The sequence below is a fragment of the Gouania willdenowi genome, chromosome 8 (genome assembly GCF_900634775.1).
Source record: "Gouania willdenowi chromosome 8, fGouWil2.1, whole genome shotgun sequence".
Classification (NCBI taxonomy): Eukaryota; Metazoa; Chordata; class Actinopteri; order Blenniiformes; family Gobiesocidae; genus Gouania; species Gouania willdenowi.
Window position 1 is genome coordinate 19,915,203 of NC_041051.1, and position 21,474 is coordinate 19,936,676.

The following is a 21,474-nucleotide window of genomic DNA, read 5'->3' on the forward strand; positions in this document are numbered from 1 at the left end:
AAGTACTACAACATCAGCTGGCTATCATCAGGTTCTTTATTTTTCACTCGGACACCTCGGCTACTCCCTGTAAGAGAACCATCTAAATCTTACAACCAGTGATAGTTAAAGCTGATATCCGGATGTTACGAGAGGACGTCTCGATGTCCCGCCCACAACAGCTCCACTTCCTCCCACTGCCTCTACCAATCTATCAGAAGCCACACCTCTACTTTTCTGCACGCGCATCGCGGAACAAAACAAGGTTGCATCGGGTCGCATGATATAGGTCTATGGGTCAGGTATAAGAGCCAAAATCATATTATACCTGTTTGCTGTGTGTATGCGCGACCTTGTTTCCGTGCACAGTTCCGCATTCACTTTGATGACAGGTCTCAAAAACAAGCAAGTTGAAGCCTATTGGCTGGGCCGCAACTCTGCAATCGTTTCCATTTGTATAGGGTCTTTAGGGCAAAGGAAGGACTTATATACATTAATGTATATAAATGACCACTGGCACTAGACCTTAGTAAAAGACTCGTTAGGTATATTTTGAGATTCCTTGGAATGAAAAGTGCATTATAAATTAAATTTATTATTATTATTATTATTATTATTATTATTAGTATTATTAGCACTGACAGACAAACAGACCGTCAGAGTCAGCCATGTTCCTGATAAAGGACTTATTAAAAAGTCATTATGTGAGGACTGTGCATGTTTTCTTTCAGACTTTCTCATAAAAAAAAAAACGAAAAAAAAAAAACATCCACCCACATTAAAATACAGTTTGTTTTTGTTAATCAGTGACCTGGTTAAATGTTTTGACCTCTGGTGTAGAAGCCTGTGTGAGCATGTATAATATGTCCTGTATTATCAAGTATGTGGCCTGAAGATTTGTGGAGGTGAAAGCTAAACCCAGAGGATTTAAAATGTAAATTTATTGTGAGAAATAAACATGAGGACTGGGGTCTTATCGATTTAGTGGTAATTACCAAATCATGGAAGTGATCGCCTAAAGCCAACATGGGTGAATTCGGCATTTTTTTTCACGTGTGCAGCCCACATATGCACATTCACATTCACACACAAAACACACACGCTTACCCGTGCTGCTGCTTGCTGACGCTATAGTCCAGAAAAGGGATCGCATTGTGTCTGTGTACTTATTAATCCACTTTCAAATAAGCTCTTGTTTTAAAAGCAGTCATCTGAAAGGCAGGTAGCTACTACGATGAGCAGAGTAAAACCGTTCAACATTCAGTTATCGCTCAGCGATTTGCTGTGACTGCAGCTGTTTTGACGGATCTGGAAGCGGGGGAGGGGTACGATTTTTTATTTACATTTGTATTTTATTTTTATTTGAATGCGTACATTGATGAGTACAGACAACATAAGCCATGGGTTTCTTACAAAAATATTTAAAATAAGTAAATGAAAAGCTAAATCTGCAGAGGCGGGTGCTGTGGGTTGAAGTCAGGAAGAGAACATGGGGGGGAGGGGCTCTGCTGTGGAGCGGTGGGCGATGACTCGGCTGGTGACAAAAGGTCCGAGGTGTCTCCAGGAGGTGGGGGCGGTCCTAGGAGGTGGGGGCGTTCCTAGGAGGACTCAGGCGTATTTACACCTAAAATGGATGCCGTCAGTTTTTAAAGATTACTCAAACGTACATGAATGAGCCAAGGCAACACTTCAGGTATGTTTTTAACGAGGGACTGATATACAGTAGTAACATGATACAAATCTTGAAAAAGTCGATTTTACATAATACCCCCCCTTTAAAGTTCCACGTTCTCTTGACGGGTCTGATAACTGATCTCAACATCTCTTTAATCACCATCAATTACAGTAACTACACTATCCCAAATATAACAGCTGATCAGCTATTCCCTGAGAATTTAATGATGTATTGTGTTGTATTTGCTTAAATTCTGAAAATATTAAAATGTTTTTTTTATTCAGGTCAATGGGTATACAGATATTGAATATTACATTTCTATGTTTAGTTTACTACTAGTTTAATATGTTTAAATCATTTTGAGAATTACTTTGAATAAAAGTAATTTAGAAGTACTTGTGGGGCTCACGTTTTTGAAATTGATTGATTTTTTTTTTTCCAGTCAAACAGAATGAAATGACATTTTGAAAAAAAAAAATGATTTTTTTTTTTTTTTGTGAAATGCTTTTTCTACTTCAGTTAAAGGACAGCAAAAGCCACGCTAATAAATTTCATCAAATGAGTAACAATCCAGCTGTGTATATCAGTGTTATGTGAGTATTTGTGATGTGGAAATTCTTTCATTTCTACAACCTTTTAAAGCAACAAAAGGTCAAGGCTTTTCTCTGTTGCTGAATAAGTCATCGCTGAACTAAAGACATGTTTATTACCTTTTACCACAAGACTTATCGATGTAGAAAATTAGCTCTGCTTACAGTTTGTGACTCTTTGGAATAACATTTCCACCTTTGTGGTGGGAAGTGTCGCTTGCAGTGGAGGTGCTTTGACTTCCCCTTTGTTGTCATAGAAACTCCAAAGGTATCATGCCAGCATAAAGCACGTGTTCTTTATATTGGATTGTGTAATATATTAGTGTAGGTGTGAATATATGTGTTTTTTTTTTTCCTTCCTGTGTTTGAAGTGAGATAATAAACATTTTTGATTGTATTATTCTGTCACTGTGTAATTATGACCATTTTAAGTAACTGCTCGTGTTGTTTTCATGCGAATCAATGTTGCTCTAAGAAAAGAACAACACTTAACTCCTCTGAGACTTGATTCACAGAAAAGGGAAGCATTGATTAGACACTTTAAACAAGGCTCTCCATCAATACAACAGATAGAGGTTTCTCAGTGTCACAGTCAGAGGATGCTCCTTTGTAATTAAAAAAAAACAAACTAGCTTCCTGTTGGAGCTTCACACAGATTTATGTAAGGCTTAAGCTTAATAATAGATTAGAACATATATGTCATGCTTATGCTACATTCTATGTCATCGTAACACCTAAATCCCACTGCCCAGGAGCATTTTTCTCCATCGTGCTTTTCTAAGGCATCTCCAGCTGTTAGGAACAGTAAGAACCAATGATGACTAAAGTCTGAAGTGCCTTTGGGCACAGGATGAGGACTGCTGTGACAGCAGCACCTTTAGCAGTCTGAGCTGCTTTTTGTTTGAATCACATTACAGCCCACACTAGTGCTGCTGCGTCATTGATGCAATAAAGTCCCTTGTGACTATTGTAATTCTGTTTTCACTTGTTTTAATATGTCGACCCTGAACAGACTCCAGATTGAACAGAACGCTGCTGCCAGACTTTTGACCGGTGCTCCCAGAACATCCCACATTACCCCCATTCTGTCTACTCTGCACTGGCTTCCAGTCAAGTTTCGCATCAAGTATAAAATCTTTGTTCTGACTTTCCAAGCGTTACATGGCCCGGCCCCCCAATATATCTCTGACTCGTTGTGCCCCTACACTTTAGGGCACAGCCTTTGGTCTTCAGGCCAGGGTCTCCTAAAGCAGGGGTTCTCAACTGGTCTCACCCTGGGACCCACATGTAGCCACGGTCAATAAATCGCGCCCCACTTTTTTTTTTAAATTCAGCCAACCAATTTAAATTTTTCAAAAATAGCTGTTGAAAACACACACATATAATCTTTTTTCATAAATCCAAATATTTTCCTGTGTAACATGCATTTCACAGCATGTCTGTCAAAAGAAAAGTTTCTTTCAAAATAAAAGAATTTGAGAGACATTAAAGTATATATTTTTTTGACCAGCTGTCCGCGACCCACCCAGTACAGGTCCGTGACCCACTTTTGGGTCCCAACCCACCAGTTAAGAAATAATGTCCTAAAGATCCCAAAAACTAAGAGACTTGGAGTTCCAGGCTGTGGCCCCCAGACTCTAGAATAACCTGCACCAGTCTCTCCAGGAGCTCAACTGTGTGGACACTTGAAAAGTTAACTTTTAGTTAACTGGATTTTAATTTTTTTATTATCCTTTTATGACGCTGATCCTATGATGTAATGCATCCATTTATGATTATTTTATGATTCAATTAAATTCACCTTTATTTGTATAGCGCAATTTACAACAAAGTCATCTCAATGCGGTTATCAAAATATAAAATTCATAGCAAGAAAGAGAAAACCCAACAAGATCCACATTAACAAGCATTTAGCGGCAGTGGGAAGAAACAACTCCCTTTGAACAGGAAGAAATCTCCAGCAGAACTAGGTTCAGAGGTGGCAGCCATCTGCGTCGACTGGTTGGGGTTAGTGAACAGAAGGAACTGCATCTGTTGTATTATCTGTACAGCACTTTGTGCTATTATCTGCAAAAACCGCTTTATAAATAAATTACTTACTTATTTAATTACTTTTAGAAAACTTTGTAATTATTTTAAAAATACTTAATGGGGATTATTTATTTCAGTGAAAAAAACACAATTGTGAATAATCACTGTTGGGCAAAAAATAAATTTTATTGTAATAAATAACTGTTAATCTTTGCTGATAAGTCTCGAAAAACGTTCACTATATAATGCCTAAATCATCCTAAGTTATATTCAAAATCATCCCATAGAAGGTATTGGTTCTCAAAAAGGTCTGCTTCTCCTCTTTTTGAAGAAGCCATCCTCCATCACGACAAAACAGGTAAATGATAAAATAAATAAATAAATAATCATCAGTTGTCACACATCAGTCCTACCCGGGCTCATGATTCCAGCGCGTAAATAATCCAACTTTTGGTCAGTACTGTGATGATGCTATCAACGCATGGCTGTTGCAAGCCAGTTATTCCTGCGTTAACATTTCTGACACCTCCTGCTTCATACCAAAAGAAGTCAAAATGATCTATATTCAGCATTCAAGCTTTTGCTTCTTCCAGGCACTCAGCATCATCAGGTCTGCTTGTTTTGCTTCTGAACTGCTCTTGGATTAATTTTTTCCCTAAAGTCTGCTTCCTTTGTGCCAATATGAACATGCAAACTAAGTCAAGAGTGGATCAGGCAGGAAAACTCTTCTTCAATTAAGACACTTTGATGATAGAGTGTAAATCTTTACCCTTCATTAAACCAATATTTTAACGTCTGTTCTGGCTTAACACAGACACACACAAACTGTTGATGTGTGTAAAATGCCTATATCACTAAATTGACTTTCTATCAGGTCTTTGAAATGTTCTCAGCTTGAACCAATTGTTGAAAATGATAGTTATTAGAATGTGCGCATGCACCGAGGAGCTTCCCGCCGCTTGGAAGTGTTTCGTATTGACCACGGTGTCATGTGGAAGAGGATCGTTTCTTGTGTCCTTGATCTTATCAAAGTAGGGAGTGTGGGGGGGAAATGAAAGGCAGAGGAAACTGCAAGAAGGAGCACAAAGGCAAGAAAGCAACTCAATTAGCAGGAGAGATAGTAGAGTGTGCCTGGGAGTGCTTTCGTAGATTCAACTATTTTTCAGTTAAAATAAAAAAAAATAAAAGATGTGTATTTTCTGTGTTGGCTCACGTTTGCGTCTGATGAGGTTGGATTTCATCAGGGAGGTGAGGTATTAGAGTATAGAGGCAGAGGGAGGATCAAAGCACAGAGAGAGGCAGCAGCAGGAGGAACACTTTCAAACTAAATCCAATGTAATGAAACTCAAAATACAACTAAAATACATAGCGGTACAACAAGGAGAGACGATCGTTGACAATCTACATAGACAAATGCTAATGTCTGACCAGCGATTGTTTTAAAGACCAGAGAGGACAATGTGATTATGTACATAACTGTCAGACTCATTACAAACAAAGTTATTTTTTTGTATAATTAATAATAATCACTGACATCAAAAGGGAGGAGGCAGGTTGATTACATACTGTAGTTGTCCTCTCTCTCTTTCTTTCTCTCTTTCTCTCTCTGAGTGTCTTTTCATGTTCCAGACATATATCCTTCTGTTAAAGGTGCAGTCTGCAACTCTCATAAAAGTGATTTTTTTGTCATATTTGCTAAAGCTTTCACTATGTAAGGACAGCTTTACATCAAACTAGTAGTTTGTGTGAGAAAAACAGAGTCATTGATTCCCTCCTGCTGCTCCTGCAGCCTTTGGCAGATTGCCAAAATGCACCGCGACCGAGCAAAAAGAACCAATCAGAGCCAGAATTGTGTTTGATGGGCTGTCTGACAGCTGTTGCTCACAGGCCCCGCCCCTTTCCCGGAGCTAGAGCGCCGTCTTTTTTACAGCGTATGGTCTGGAGGAGTAGAAGATGGAATTGGTGACTTTTCTGCTTGAAAGGTAATTACCGCTGCTTGATTTACATTATGTTTGATTTGTAATTGTTACACTAGAACTCTGTGGTGCATGTGTTGTTCATGTGCGTGCAACAGCCTCCGTGTGGCTGCTGTAAGTGACACTGTTGTTGTTGTTGCTGCTGCTAGGTTGGTGTACTGTGTGCACATAGAGAGAGAGAAGCGCTGCAGTAATATGCTTTTAACAGAGCATGTTATATTACTGTGATGTTGCTGTCAGACTAACGTTAGCTTGTTAGCTTCTCTGAGGGAGGGACTTTGGAAAGTTTGCAGGCAGGGAAAGAGAGCAGCGGGGAGGGAGGGGCAGAGAGGGATGTGAGAGTTGCGGACTGCACCTTTAACTATCTGCCTCCATCACTGGGGTCACTTACTTTCTTAAGCTCCTTTAGAACATCTCTATTTACTTACTTAAAAACAGATTGTCAATATTTTTAATGACAATTTGCTTGTTAATGTATAAACAAACAAATCACTCAACAGTCAAAAAAAAAACTATAGATTTGTGTTATATAGCTATGCATACGTATATATGTTATATATGTGTGCCTACGTGTGTAAACCTATGCTTATATATGTGTATTGTCGTGTATGTACTGTATATATGTGCATACGTCTGCTGTATTTGATTTTACGATGTGTGTGAATCTATATGTGTAGAACTATATGTACATATTACCCTGAGATGTGGGATGGTTGGAGATTGTGGACTGTGAGCAAAATTTTCTTTTCATCAGTATTAGTTGTTTTAATTGTCATAATTTGCTGTATGTGAAATGATATTTGTTCTTGGCCCCCCCCTCGAAAATGAGGTGTTCCATCTCAAGAGGCATTCCTTAAATACATTTCAAAGAACTATCAAACTCATGTGCAACCATCATAAACACACATACACATCCTAATGATACATCCACAATTAACAGGAAAAATGCAGACTTCCTTTCCTATGGGATATACAGTAATCATATACATGAAGTATTAAACCACAGGTCAGCATAGCTTATGCAATGTGCACAATATTAATATTCATCATGTCTGAGTGACCTGATTGACAGCATTCTCTTTTCTCTCTCTTACAATAATTATTTTTAAATGCATTCAAAATAGGACAAACTAATAACTGACAGCACAAAGTCAGTTCCAATGTAAAGGACAAATTAATAGTTACAATATGTCCTACATATATTGCTGCAATAATGCTATGGTAAGTCTGGTCTTCATGGCTCACTGATGTCGCTAACATCTTGTCTTATCTTTCCTCCTTTGAACAAAAGAAAATTGTATATCCATTTTTAGCTGAATGACACTAACATAGGGTGACCACACGTCCCGGTTTTCAAAGTTACGTCCTGTGTCCTGGTCAATTTCACCCAAACCATTTATTTGTCCCTGCTTTTCACAAGCTCAATTCCGCTTGTCCTGTGTATTAGGAAATAAATGTGTGTTTCCACTGACAGAAAAGACCCCAAAAGCAGCAGCACATTTCACTTAAAAACCTGATCTCTGTGGACTGTGATCTGTCAATCACAGCAGTTGCCATAGTAGCGTTTGCAATATAAACCAATTAAAAAGCTCAAAAGTCATCCACGCATTTGCGGCTCGATGGCATTGACACTATTACTCGTCTGCTTCCTCTCATGCTTTCTCCTTCAACATGCCAAAAAGAAAAATTATTTATTTTGATTATTCAAAACAATTTTATGTTGACTTAAAATTTAGGTTTGTTTTTTGACTGATGGCCACTTTAAATTTGGTTCAGCCATTGCAATAATACATCTCATCCAAAAGGAAGAAAAAAGAAATGTGATTTTATTACAAATAAAACCATATGCAAATTGCTGTCCCGGTTTTGAGTTTTTGAAATCTGGTCACCCTACACTAACAAGCTGTAAACTTTCAAAGAGGTGCTTGATTGTCTGTGACGGGTGGAATGACTGTCTGTGATTGATTGGGTGGGGATGATGGCTGATAAGATGCTTTGTGGCCAAATTACAACGTGATAGGCTGCTACGTGGATATGACGAATACTTGTTCATGTGGATCTTGTTGGGTTCTTTCTTTCTTTCTTTCATACTACGGACTTTATAATTTGTGAAACGCTCTGAGATGACTTTTCTGTAATTTGCGCTATATGAATAAATTTGAGTTGAGAGTTTAGTCAACCTACCCATTGACTACAACTAAAGCAACCCAGAGAGACACATGGAGGTACTATATGATCTAGGCAATTTAATATCTACCTTCCATAGCCTATATTACCCACCACCACAGACAATCCACCAGCAAACACACAGTGACCAAGTGCTCCTTAAATAGTGCAGGGAAGATAATCAGGGGATGAGAAACACCTGAGTGGAAACAGGAGGAAATACTCAATCTCTCTTTACTCATATCCTACAAGAGGTGCTGAAAACTGAACTAAAGCCCATACACAGACACAAGGTCAAACAGCAACCGAGTTAATAATAAATCAGGAAGTAGAATTATACAGGATTACAACCAAAACTGAAATAAAGCCCCACCTGGTATTGAACAAACAAACTTAGAATGTCAATTATAAGTACTGGACATAGTGTAACCAAATGGTTTCACAGACCCCAGCATGTAATAAATATGTATAAAATGGGATGTTTACAGATGTGACTCTCTGTCCTCACCCTCCCCCCTCCCAATTCCCTACTCCCAGCCGAACTCTCGGCTCTGAACTATAACATCTGACTGTATCAGCGGAGAGCAATATTCTTCTCTGCTTTGGTTTTTGCCAGCCCTCTTATCTGTGTTTTTGTAGCTGAGAGGTTTTCCCTGGTTCTGTACTTTGTTTCTCCTTTTGGGAATTCAGTTTATAATCTGTTTTTTTCCCCCTCACCTCTCCTTATGTTGTGTTTTCCCTTTTTTCATCTAAATAATGGGAGCCTCCACTGCCCTTGGTGACCCACAGATCTCCCGTTCTTGTCGCCCATGTTATTTGTTACTGTTCTTCCATGTTCTCTTTAGACGGGATGATACTGAAATTTGTGTAAAGCACTTTGTAGTTTTTACCTGTGAAAAGCACTCTATGAATAAATATTACTTACTTACTTAAAACGTCAGATAATTAGTCTACATTATTTCTAATGCAATATTTCAAAATAAATAAATACATGTAATTGTGGTGATCCAATTACTTCTAATTTCACAGATGTATAAAATCCTGCATTTATAATCTCAGACGATTTTAACATTTGGTTTGAAGCAACGAGTAGCTCTCTGGTGCCCGCTTCATTCCAGAATGGTTCTGTATTATTCAAATGCCAGCTGTGCAATGAACCCATTTTTAGGATTTACTATAGGTACTAAACAGTTGCTGGTAATTTAACAAACTGGAAGCACTTTGCAACACCAGAACTTATTTTGTTAAGTGATAGTTCACAGAAGTGTGACTGCTGTGATGTCTAAACCCATGAAGTCTTACGCTTTGGAACTGTGCATAAAGAGCTTGTCAGACACATGTTTCCTGTGATCGATCTGTGTTCTTGGATGAATGGTCGAAACTCAACAAACACCAACAGATGTTGTGAGCACAATATTCGAAAAGGATGCCGATCAATTGTGGCGATGGCTGCATTTGTAAGAAACTGTTTCAAATGCTTCACTGAATTCACTGAGTCAATATCCTTAACCTCAATGTTTGTGTTGGTTATAATATAAATTTCAATGACATCTGTACTTGTATATGAAGTGTGCTTGTGTATTTGAATAACAGCCTTCCTACTGAGTGTAATAGCACTTACTGAGTTGCTCACATGTACAAGTTACTACGGTAATCATTGTTTTACACTTCAGGTTTAAACCCATTATATGATTACCAGGTAAACAAAATTAGGACCTCTTCTTTACAGCATAACCACTACAAAAGAGGATTACATTTACCAAGAATGTGCTTGAATTTCCCTAGAAACACTCTTCGGCATATCATGAGGGTTCAGAGTCTTGTTTTGTACAAGAATACATAAATTCCATTATTGACTATTGCTCCCACTTCTGTATCCAATTTACAGTGAGAATGTGTGCACTCTTCTCACCTACAAATGTTGTTTCATTTTAAGAGATATGCTTCCTTGTGAAGTGCACATGAAGTAGAAGATTGGTTCAAACAGCATTGCTGGACTTTGCTGCATTTTCATTTGCACCAACTAGGGTCGTGTTACTGATAATTAATTACAATTATGGCGTGATTATAACTGTAATTGTAATTTTAAAAATCTGTTGCTGTTGTAATCATAATTAAATTGTTATGAGTTTAGATCATTGACTTTATAATTGTAATTGCTGTTGTCACGGCAAATTTGCGGTTGCCCTCATTTGGAAACAGGATTTGTGGTCTGGTTGAATGATGAAGTTCAGTCAAAGCATGATGAGTTTATAAACTAAATGAAAAAAGTACAAAAAGGTCTTCCATCCTGTAGGAAGGGCAACGCGGGCAGCAACTAACTGGAAAGTTCCACAGCTTAAACTTTATACAGAAAAGTCCCACCCTGATGAGAGGAAAAGGAGGGGGTCAGATGCCCCGACGGTGGAGACGTTGGAGCAATAATATCTGTCTTGATAATGTGTGTGCGTCAGTTGGTGTGTGTGTGTGTGTATATGAGTCCACATGTGAGTTTGAGTTTGGCCTTGGTCAGATGCAGCTTATCTGTGAGCGTAGGTGAAAGAACCCTGTGAAAGGCATTAAACAAGAATCACATCTTATTTTACGTAGGCACTGTTACAGAGCTCTGTTTATCAGAGCTTTGGTATGAGACCTTCAGCAGAGACTGTTTGTTGCTGGCACTGTGAATACAGCACAGTCTGTCTGTACTGCGTGTAATCTAATGTAACATGACTTGGCAAAGGAGCAACGTCTCAGTTCAAAAGTACAACGATTTAATGCAGTCATTGTGTATAAACACATTTGATGACATGATGATTAATATATCTATATTAATAACACTATGACAATTCCATTAAAACTGTCAATTATAATTTAACGCAAAACAGGGGAAGCATGTTACAGTTCTATGTACAGATCTACACATATGTAGTTAACAATTACAATATATTTTTTGTCAAGCTTTCCCACATTATACCATTAACGAAAAAAAAATGTAGTCGAGGGGTATACTGACACAAAAAAGGCTCAGATGTCCGCCTATATTTTCTGACCAAACCCTAACCTAACTCTAAAAACAGAGACTGGCATGTATTGTCAATCTCTGTTTTAGCATTCTATTTAGTCTTTATATATGTTAAAGTTGATCTTGTTTTTTATATTTCTTTTGAGTTGAAAAAGTCATACCCAGAGTCAGTATGTAAGTATCCCAAGAGTAAATATCAAATAGAAGCATGATTGTTTTTGTAACTACATCAGTCAATTATTAACAGAGACATGAATTTTTGAAATTTTGCAAATGATGAAAAACAGGGATTTTTTTCACTTTTGAAATCGATCCAGAATCTGTATATTGACATGAATCTCCTCCGAAATTTAATGGAATCTTCCATGGTGTAAGGTCTACCTTTAGGTAAAATTTTGTCAAAGTTCGTTACGTACTTTCAAAGTAATCTTGTTAGTTCAAACAAACAAACAAAAGAGACCTCTGAAAAAGATCATCAATGGTCCCAAAAGGTTTCTGTGTTACACATGACAGACTCTACATAGCAGATTTACTATAAGATCTTAAATAAACAGGGGAAAATCTCCTGTATACACAAATAATATGGGTGCACTGTTTCCTCACCTGCTGTGCCTCATCTAGTAAGATTGCAGAACAAATCTGTGCCATGTGGATGTGGTTGAGAGCATCCTATTTAAATGAGCCTTTTGCATGTTTACAAGATGGAGAGTGTAGGAACGCTAAGTGGGCGAAAGTGAATTGGAAACCGTTGACAATGGAGCATCTGGTGCAGTTCTTTCTCTATATGAGCAAATTGTTTCAGGGAATACATTGTATTTATTCAAATATGCTACAAAATAGATATAAATGAAGGTGCTGTTACTTAAAAGGTGAAATGTAATTTGTAATTTTTTGTATCCATTTTATTGTCTTTAAGGAACATTTTAAATTTATACACAAAAACAGCAATAGCAAACAGTTCCAGGTTTGATAAATTAAATTTTGTATTAAAGAATTTGCCAATATTCAGCGAGCCACAGCTGTCCTGCCCAAATTGCACAATCATCAGAGTCAAACACGCTAAATGAATTGTGTGTTACGTTGTGTGTCTGATGCACACAATCCTGATTGCAAAGGGTTAGTAGATGCCCTACAACTTCTATCAGCATGCACTGCGTATTGACTTTAGCGCACATTTTTACAAGTGCAGAGCTTTGCATCTGCCCCATGGTTTTTTCCACAGAGCATTGACCTTTGAATCAATCACAGAGTTTTGGTTACCCAAAAGCATGGGGAAAACAAGTTTGGATGAACTACGGCAGGGCCTGCGGAACGTCTCTGCGCCAAATAGCACGTACCACGTTCAGTCAAATGAGTAAAAAAAGGTCTCTGAGAGGCTCTTGACATCCGCTCATAGAATATCCATGTCAAATTACAGCCCAATTCAACAAGCATTAACGGAGGAGTAGTCATTTAAAAAATGGGTCCCCCGGGGTCCCCCTGGTGCCCTCCGTGGCACATATAGAGTAATGAGCCCCATTCACATATTGGTATGTCAATGATTTGATACCACCAACTGTCGCAATATTTGACTCACAAATAAGTAAGAAAACAAGTTTTATGGAAATTACCGAAAAAAGGGGGGTGGCCCCCGGGCCCCTAATCGAATTGTGCGAGGCGTAATCGTAATCTACGTTGAATTAGTTTTGAAACGATATAACACATAAATTTGGAAACGCCCAGAAATTGGGGGTATTCATATTCATAGAGTATTTATACTAAACTGCAATTTGAACTAATGAGAACTAACGAAGGAGTAGTCTTTTGAAAAATGGGGCCCCCGGGTACCAATGATTCGATAGGAGCGTGTGGTGAACTTTTAGTTGGAATGGGGAGTTTGTGTCAAGGGAAATGGCCACATTGTTGGATTATTGGATATGAATGACCTGGAACAATAGGGCTGGTAGTCAATGTGGTGACTAGCCCGTCTGAAAACAACTTATCTTCAGTCATTCGGCCCCCTGAGATGAACAGCCTGTTGACAAGGTCTGTTTTTTTTCTCTACACTCTTCCATGGACAGTATGTTGATTCAATGCTCTGACCTTTACATCACTTTCCCATGAACACCTGGGATCTTCGTCTCGGCTAACAACTCTCAAGGTCATCTCTACGGCAACACCGTCCCACGTCATCGGCATTGAGACGAAATGTGAGAGACTGCAGCAGAGTCTCAGAAAACAGGCATATGCTCACATTATCACTCCCCCACACAATCACACACAACCCATTTTTTTCACCGCCTCCTCCGGCTCCAACCCCTCCTCCTTCCCTTCAGATGGCACCAGGAGGCGAGACCGTAAGGGCAGCGCCACCCTGTGGCTGACCTGCGAACTACCCATCCTAAAGACCCATCCCCCTGGTGGTAGCGTGCTGTTGTATTGAATTGAATGTTGTGTTTCTTGTTTTTTGTCTCAATGTTTGCTGAGGAGTTTTTTTTTGTCATGATCCCAAACTCCGCCCCCTCTCTACAAGGGCCTAGTTTGGTTTTGTCCTTTTTATACCTCTTCTTCTTACCCATTGTTCCATATTTCTCATCTAAGAAACGGAGCACTGCCCTGCTGTTGGCTGCTCCACAGTTCTTCCGTTCCTGTCCCCCCCATGTTATATGTGATTGTCTTTTCATGTTTCTTGGTAGGGATGTAACTGAAACTGAATTTCCCCTCGGGGATTAATAAAGTATAATCAATCAATCAGTGTTTTCTCTTTCTCAAACAGAGCTGACAGGTGGTCACGTAACCTGACTTATGCCACATAGAAAACACAAGAGGCCTATTCGTAGGATGTCTATGCATTGCGCAGTGGACAAGCGTAATTTTTCTATGCTGTGGAGTGAGACTGGGTTGTAAATAATACATCCTACTGAAGCAAACAGCAGCATCTGGGAACACCAAGCCTGACTCAAGGGACATGTGTAACTAACAGCACTGGAGCCTGTGCAGCTTTCCATGAACAAAGTGCTTTTATACAAAGAAACGAGTGCAAAGCTCAGCTCCTGTTGCTGACTGGTCTATAAAATATTGATCAGACTGTTGTTGTTGACACCTGTGGTGTGGTGTGTGAGGAGCGGTGTTCTGTCAGCTACTGAAGTCTTTAAGTGAAGCCAGATCGTGAGCTTCTGAGAAGACTAACTCGAGAAAAAAAGCTTGGTCTTTCTTGAATAAGACCCTAAATGTGCAACTCAACAGGGATCGAGATCTGCAATATGACAGCAAAGCCAAAGACTGTGTGCCATGTTTGAAATGGCAACAGATGGAAGTGTTGATTTCTGTGTGAAAATGAAGAGGAGCCACTAGAGCGTTTCATCCCTAAAGCTGACAGACACAGCAGAACAACTTCCTCTGACTCAACCCAACCCATCCTAATAAAAATGTGGATTTCTGCACCAAGATGCAACACTGGTTTTGATTCCCTCTGGCATAACAATGTACAACTTCATCAAACTGTTGTCATTTCCATAGATTTGCATCTACTTTAAGATACCAGTCACAATATATAACAAATCTAACTGGTCACCCATTGTATGGAGGCTATTTGTGAGCACACTTTGGAAGCTTTAACACCAGTTGTGTCAAACTCAAGGCCCGAGGACCAAAACCTGCCCACCAAAGTATACAATTTGGCCCGTTGGCAGGTTTTTACTAAAAGTAAAAATTGCAAAAAAGATTAGTCGAGATGTGTCAAACTAATTTTGACATGAGGTCACATTCAACGCAGTTTGCTTATTAGTGGACCAAATCAGAAGAATCCAAACAATTTATAAAATATATGATTTAACCATTATTGTTTTATTACCCCAGAAGAAGAAAAAATGGCTAAATCATCCCAAGGGCCAGATCAGATGCAATGGTCCTGAAACTGGACTGCAGACTCTAACGTGTGAGTCATTTGACAAACTCAAAGCAAAACGTCTTAAGAAAAAAGCATTTACAGTCATTAACACATGGAATAATTAAAACATTAACATCAAAACATAGAACAATAATGGTAAAAAATTGACTTTTAAAGAATGTCAGTATTCTTCTAGTCCAGTTCACTAAGATGAGATGGACATCCCTGTACACCGGTTACATATGACTGTGTGCATATTACCTTCTTTAAAAATATGTTTTTGGTCTGTTAACATTTTACTAAGAGTCATTTGTTCATCACAAACTCTTCATATAAAACAAGTCTAGATATAAAAGTACTCTGCTGCCCTCTGCTGTATGGATACTGCTTTTATATACCGCTTTTCCAGTACTTTAATAAAGTTAAGCAGAAAAAGGAAATCACAGATAAATCACTATGATTGAATTTTATGGTTCGCTGATAGATGTTTTCTACCGCAGTGTCTCTGTGGGAAAGGGCTGAGGAGTGAAGTTGCCTGTGTGTGTGCAGTCAGTCATCAATGACCTGTGCAGTCTGAATACATTAAACCATGACCGGGCAACTTTTATTAAAGTTAAGGCCACACAAATGCGTGAAGGTCTCCACAGTATCATCACCAGGAATGAAACCCAGCAGCATCTGCTATTGAAGACTTGTTATGGTGGTGGAGTTTAATACTTCAAGGAATAAAACTGTCATTGTCCAATTTTCTACTCATCCAACTGTGTATTAACTCATTTATTCTTAAGTTTCTCCTTTTTCTGCACTATTAACTGTGCACAGCTCATCATGTCACTCAACATTTTTAGATTTTTGCATTATTTGGTCTGATTACGGTAGTGCAGACATGAAAAACAATAATAGTAAGATAATGATGTAAATATCAGATTCATTACTTAAAAATAAGGTCAAGTGTATCATTAAACCCAAACACACCAAACAGTTGTGTTTTTGAAATAATTTATTTAATATTCTTACATAGCAATAATGGATTCTTTATGATAAGCATAGAAAATATAAACAGAGCAAACCATTAGTAAAAATGAAAGAACCTGCTGGACAGCACTGTGCTTATAGTGTAGGAAGGCGGTTAAATGACAGCTAATTCCAAAAGGAAGTCTTCACGGAACAATCAGTGATCCTTAAATTTGACATCAAATATGCAGTTTGTGGTAAATGAATAGCTTTAAAGGTGATCTGAGGTTAAGAGAGGCTGCAGTTGGAGTGTTTGGACTCCCTGCCCTAAAAAAAAACACAACAAACACAGAGTCAGAAACCATCATTTCACTCATAATAAAAAAAACTACACAAGCGTTTCATCTTCCACCAGATCAAATAGAGGATGAATTGCCATGACAATAGTGTACCTACATGTGCTCCTGTTAGCATGCTACTGACGGTTAAGCTTTCCGGGTACCTGTTGTCTCTGCTGCTGGCGACGGTATTCTTCTTCACTGGCAGCAAGAGCCTGAGCGAGAGCCAAATCCTCCTGTTCCTGAGGGCTGGAGCACAAAACAACCACATACTTCAAGTATTTACACACCAATAACACACTTAGCAGGATAAATGAGCACTTTGATCTGCTGCCAAAGAATTTCCAAGAAAGAATCTAATAAGAGGATGTGAAATAGGTGAAGTTGTGACCCTAAAGGTGGTGGAGCACTGGTTAGAAACTTGCTAATTAAATAGTGGAGTGAATTTTAAAGAAGGTTTGCCCACATTTGTTCTTTTCTTATTTATTCTGTGGATTGGAATAACACATGCTCTTATAGTCTGATAGCAGTTAGCCTTGGCACTAGCTTTGCCTTTTCTTTATGTGACTTAAACCCTCTTTTAGCTGCTCTATAATCATTTTTGAGCCACCTGTGTGGAGGTCAAAACAAAAAAACAGAACTGCACCACAGAATGCCAGGCCACACCCTATTTTGTAGTCGCCACCTACATTGCAAGCAGTGATTGTTGTGTGCATGTGCACGCAATGAAAAGTCTTACCAGAGTAGTAAAGACACCTGATGGAAAAACTGTGATTTCTTTTGATCTTTTATGTCTTTAAATTGTTCATAACAGAGAATCTGATAACATCTGATTTGAAGTTTTATACATAAGGCTGATATTACGCTGTCATTAGAATGAATAAGGTGTCATGAAGGCGATTGTTAAGTGTTGTTCACTAAATTATGACACCTTTCACTAAGTTATGACACTTTTGGAGCTATGTTTGGGTTAGGTGGAGGGATCTAGTGACACTTAATGACAGCCTTCATGACTCCTTATTCATGCCAATGACAGGTGTCATGTCACAATAATGACAGCGTAATGTCAGCCTTATGTATAAGACTTAAAGTTAAGTGTTACTGAGAATCATTTTGCGCCCTAAAAGCTTCCTCTTTGTTCACTACACATAACTTAGTTATATTTTCTAATGTTACAGTTTGAAAAATCTAAATATTTGACCATATTGGCAGCTGACAAGAAGGGAAAAAGCTCTCATGGTAGCATGAGCCCACAAACTCTGGACATATATAAATATGTTGTAGTTTAAAGATGCTGAATAGAAGTTGACGGTTGTTTATGAGTCACCACATCCTACTTTTGTATTTATCCAAGTAGAACCTTATGCTGTAAATAGCCCTCCACTGCTTTCCACAGAGATGTGCAGCTGATGACGGGCTACACGTGGGAGGATGATGACGTGCGTTACTCACGTGAGAGGCGGCGGCTGTGCCGCTGGCCTTGAATCAGCTAAAGACATCTCCAGAGCCCTTTGCAAAGCCTGCTCCTCCGTCTCCGGGAACAAACAGCAACGCACATATTTCACTACTGGAGTCTTGTTTTATTTTTAATGAGGTGAGGAACTGTGAGTTATATTCTTACCATGCCCGCCTGGAAGGATGCAGATTGTGGGATGACATTCTGTGCTGAAACTGAAGCCGGAACGCGTTGCGGGGCTCTAGGACAAAATACTTCGAGAGTTAGAATTGAAGGTGCTGAAAGGTGATGATAGTTGAGTTTATAAGGATGCTCACTCAGCACTGTGACTTCTGCTGGCAGCTCTCACACCATTAGAAACTGGCCTAGGGTTCCCTGAACCAGATGAGCTCGCAGCAGAGGCGGAAGTGGAGGAAGTAGCTTGGGTCCTCATTACAGCAGCATGTCTGAGTCCCACAAAGACAGCAGATTTAATTGGCAGCTCTGGCTGTTGTATTCCAGAGCAGTATGAAAATGCGAGAGGACTGATAAAGCACCCACCCAGACTTGGACAGAGGTTTCCCGTCAGTTGTACAATCGTGGTCAAGAGGGTGACGATGTTTGAGACAGTAATTAAGATGACACTGGTCGCAGCTGAGTCGTATCATTTCCTTCTGTTTGCAGCCTCCTTTTGAGCATTTATTTGTAAAAATCTAAATAAATAAATATTCAGTGTTATTGTTAGTATAGAATTTTTTTCCATCTATTTGACAAAAACACAGAAGCGCTAATGAACCTTTCTCTTCCTTTGTGCAGGGTCCGATTTACAGTCACGGTCGATGTGTTCACCCACTTTGATGTCAGGCATCTCCCCTCTCTTGATGGGAATAGGAGTATCACACAAAGGGCAAACTGGGACCTGGACATCCTACAGAGAATAGATACCTAACATCCAGTGTATCATCACTCTTGCAATAGGTTTTCATTGTAAACGCTATCAAATATTATACCAAAAGTGTGTGTGTTCATAGTAGTAATTATAACAATATTCAAGAAAAAGTGGAGACAAACACTACAAAAAAATAAATAAGAAAAAAAATTGTAGAAATATAGTAGGAGCAAATGTAAACAATACACCGAAATTTACCACTTGACCTCACATCTGGCTGAACATGGCTGCTTTCCATGGATTTTATTATAAGTTTTAGAATTGTGGAAAAAGTATTTCAATTGTGGTTTGTTGGTTTTTTATATAAATATGCGCAAGTTTTGTTTAATTGGTAATATATTAAATACATTATGTATTATATAGAGTACATCACAAATATAGGTAGTGGTACCCTTTAAATGTGAGGTGATAACACAAGGAACCAACTAGAAATTAAAAAAAGCAGTCAAGCAAATTACAGTCCTCCATGTCTAGTGAATAAACACAAGAAATCACAAACAGAACAGAGAAAAAAAAACACTTCTATGCTTCCGTTTACTGGACTCCACATCCCACAATGCAATGGGTGAAACTTTTACAGAAGTTTACAGAAGATATTGAAACTTCCGAGTGTCAATTTCAATCTCTTACATATTTTTACAAGCAAATTATATTTGATTTATTGATCTATTGATCCAGCAGCTTTAAAATCCAAAACAATAAATACACAATTATTTTCACAAATAACTATCTTACCTTTTTGTATGAAGATGTGCATCTATGGTTTGCATAGGTGATATGGTCTTTGCAGAATATCTCTTGACAGGCATCACATCTCATTGGAAGAAAATCTGAGTTGTTGAATACATTTAATTAATAATTAATAGGATTATTCACTCAAATACAGCCTGATAATTCAGAACCACAGGCAGTGTATGACTTCTCAGAGCACTTACCTAAACGTTTGCAGGTCTTCTCAGAACAGTGTTCTCCTAGATCTGGAAATTCCATATTGTTGAACTACTTCTTCAGCCAACAGTGCTGAGATCCCAGGCTGAATAAAGACAGCAGACACTGTGAAGTTGTCATGAACCTCATTACTTCTATTGTTACACATGAATCATGGGATTATGAGTCCTCAGCTCTGCATTAGTTCACTAAACTGGTGGCTAACAGACGATTAGCTTGATTACATAATAGGCTGTAGGTCTTTGTGTTTGTATCTATAAAAGACGAAAATAACAAACCGTCCTGAAACAGATTAGGAAAACAGGCTAGCTAATATATGCTAATATGCTAGAAGATACATATTATATACAGTAGAACTACATTTTTATTCCATTTTTAACACTGAAATAAAAAGGCAATTTTTACTTACAAACAAGACGATTATAATATATTTGAGTGTATAAAACGACTTTGAGTGACTATCCTTAAAGCCAAACATCTAGAATAATGTAGTTTATATCTAGCTTATTTGTTCAATCTGTTTTGCTACTAAAGCTAGCAGTTAGCTTATCTCAGCTTGTTCATAATGTGCTCTCACCAGGTCCTAATCTCGTTCTCGGCCCGCTGGGCTAAAGTCTGAAGTATCGGTGGTATCCTGCGATATCCAGAGAGCTGTTGACAGAGTTTTATTCTCTTAGAACAGACCGAAGTCCACACCGAGTACCGCTGTATCCTTTAGCCGCTGACTTGTCTGTTTGTGCAGTTTTTTGATGCATCACGCACGCACGCACGCACGCCCCGCCTTCGTCATCACGTAAAAACAACGTCGCCAGGATATGCAACGTCACGATTAGACTGCAGTCAGGAAACACACGTCATTGGAAAAACAAACAAACAGCAAAAAAACAAAACAAAAAAAAAACACGTCATTGGGGAAACGCCGAGAAAGTTCCAGTGAGGTCCAAACTTTTCCACCACAAATAAGAATGACCTGCTCTGTTTTTTCCTGTTAGTTTGTTTTTCTACAAACAAAGACTTTAAGACTCTCCAGGATCCAAAACCCATGCTAAATTTAAATACAGCAAAACATTAAATCATATTTTTACCTGAAAATCCTATCTATTACGAAATCAGTTAATTTTTTTATAGATCCTGGTTTAGCTTCTAGCCAGAAGCGCCTCCTTTCCTCTGATAACTTGTGATCGTTCTCCCTGATTTGTTATGATTTTTGGCAATCTATACAATTCCAAATGTGTCTCACTGTTTGACCGATTGGTACGGCCAAAAACACGGCAATAGTTCACCATTTTCGTCTCTAAATTCGGGATTTTCTTGTCTGAGTGCTGTTTGTAGACATGCTGCTTTATCTCCAAAATGGCGACTTCCGGGTTGATGACGTGATGGATGAAAACCCTCTATTCTGGCACCCAAACACACAACAAGACGACATTCTAAAGCTGTAACATTACTGGCCTCCACAGTCTTGTTTAGCCAGCTGCGTTTCCTGTTTTTGCCTCCAGCTAGTGTTGTGACGTCACTTGTTAACGTGGGCCATTTAGGGTCTATAGGTACGATAGAAGAT

General features: G+C 38.7%; 1 protein-coding gene across 3 annotated transcripts; it reads right to left on the minus strand.

The window, feature by feature from the left end:
- Positions 1 to 16,274: 16,274 nt before the first annotated feature.
- zfand2a (zinc finger, AN1-type domain 2A) lies at positions 16,275 to 20,693 on the minus strand. Of its 3 annotated transcripts, none has more exons than XM_028454978.1 (10): positions 20,491 to 20,693; positions 19,901 to 19,998; positions 19,701 to 19,795; positions 18,813 to 18,893; positions 18,578 to 18,729; positions 18,355 to 18,483; positions 18,203 to 18,278; positions 18,034 to 18,113; positions 16,746 to 16,830; positions 16,275 to 16,570 (listed from the first exon to the last, which is right to left on the minus strand). In XM_028454978.1, the coding sequence occupies exons 2-10, from the start codon at positions 19,953 to 19,955 to the stop codon at positions 16,532 to 16,534; spliced, it is 792 nt and encodes a 263-aa protein (XP_028310779.1). In that variant the 5' UTR covers positions 19,956 to 19,998; positions 20,491 to 20,693; the 3' UTR covers positions 16,275 to 16,531. The 3 variants fall into 3 exon arrangements, with proteins under 3 accessions (XP_028310779.1, XP_028310777.1, XP_028310778.1); XM_028454976.1 differs by having other exon boundaries at positions 18,813 to 18,944; XM_028454977.1 differs by having other exon boundaries at positions 16,700 to 16,830; positions 18,813 to 18,944.
- Positions 20,694 to 21,474: the final 781 nt, after the last annotated feature.

Coding starts and splice junctions, on each gene's coding strand:
- zfand2a (XM_028454976.1), bottom strand. CDS start 19,955: ATGGAATTTCCAGATCTAGGAGAACACTGTTCTGAGAAGACCTGCAAA. Junction 18,114..18,202: donor CATCCTTCCAGGCGGGCATG/GTAAGAATATAA, acceptor TTGTTCCCGGAG/ACGGAGGAGCAGGCTTTGCA. Junction 16,831..18,033: donor GCACAGCCGCCGCCTCTCAC/GTGAGTAACGCA, acceptor TTTGTGCTCCAG/CCCTCAGGAACAGGAGGATT.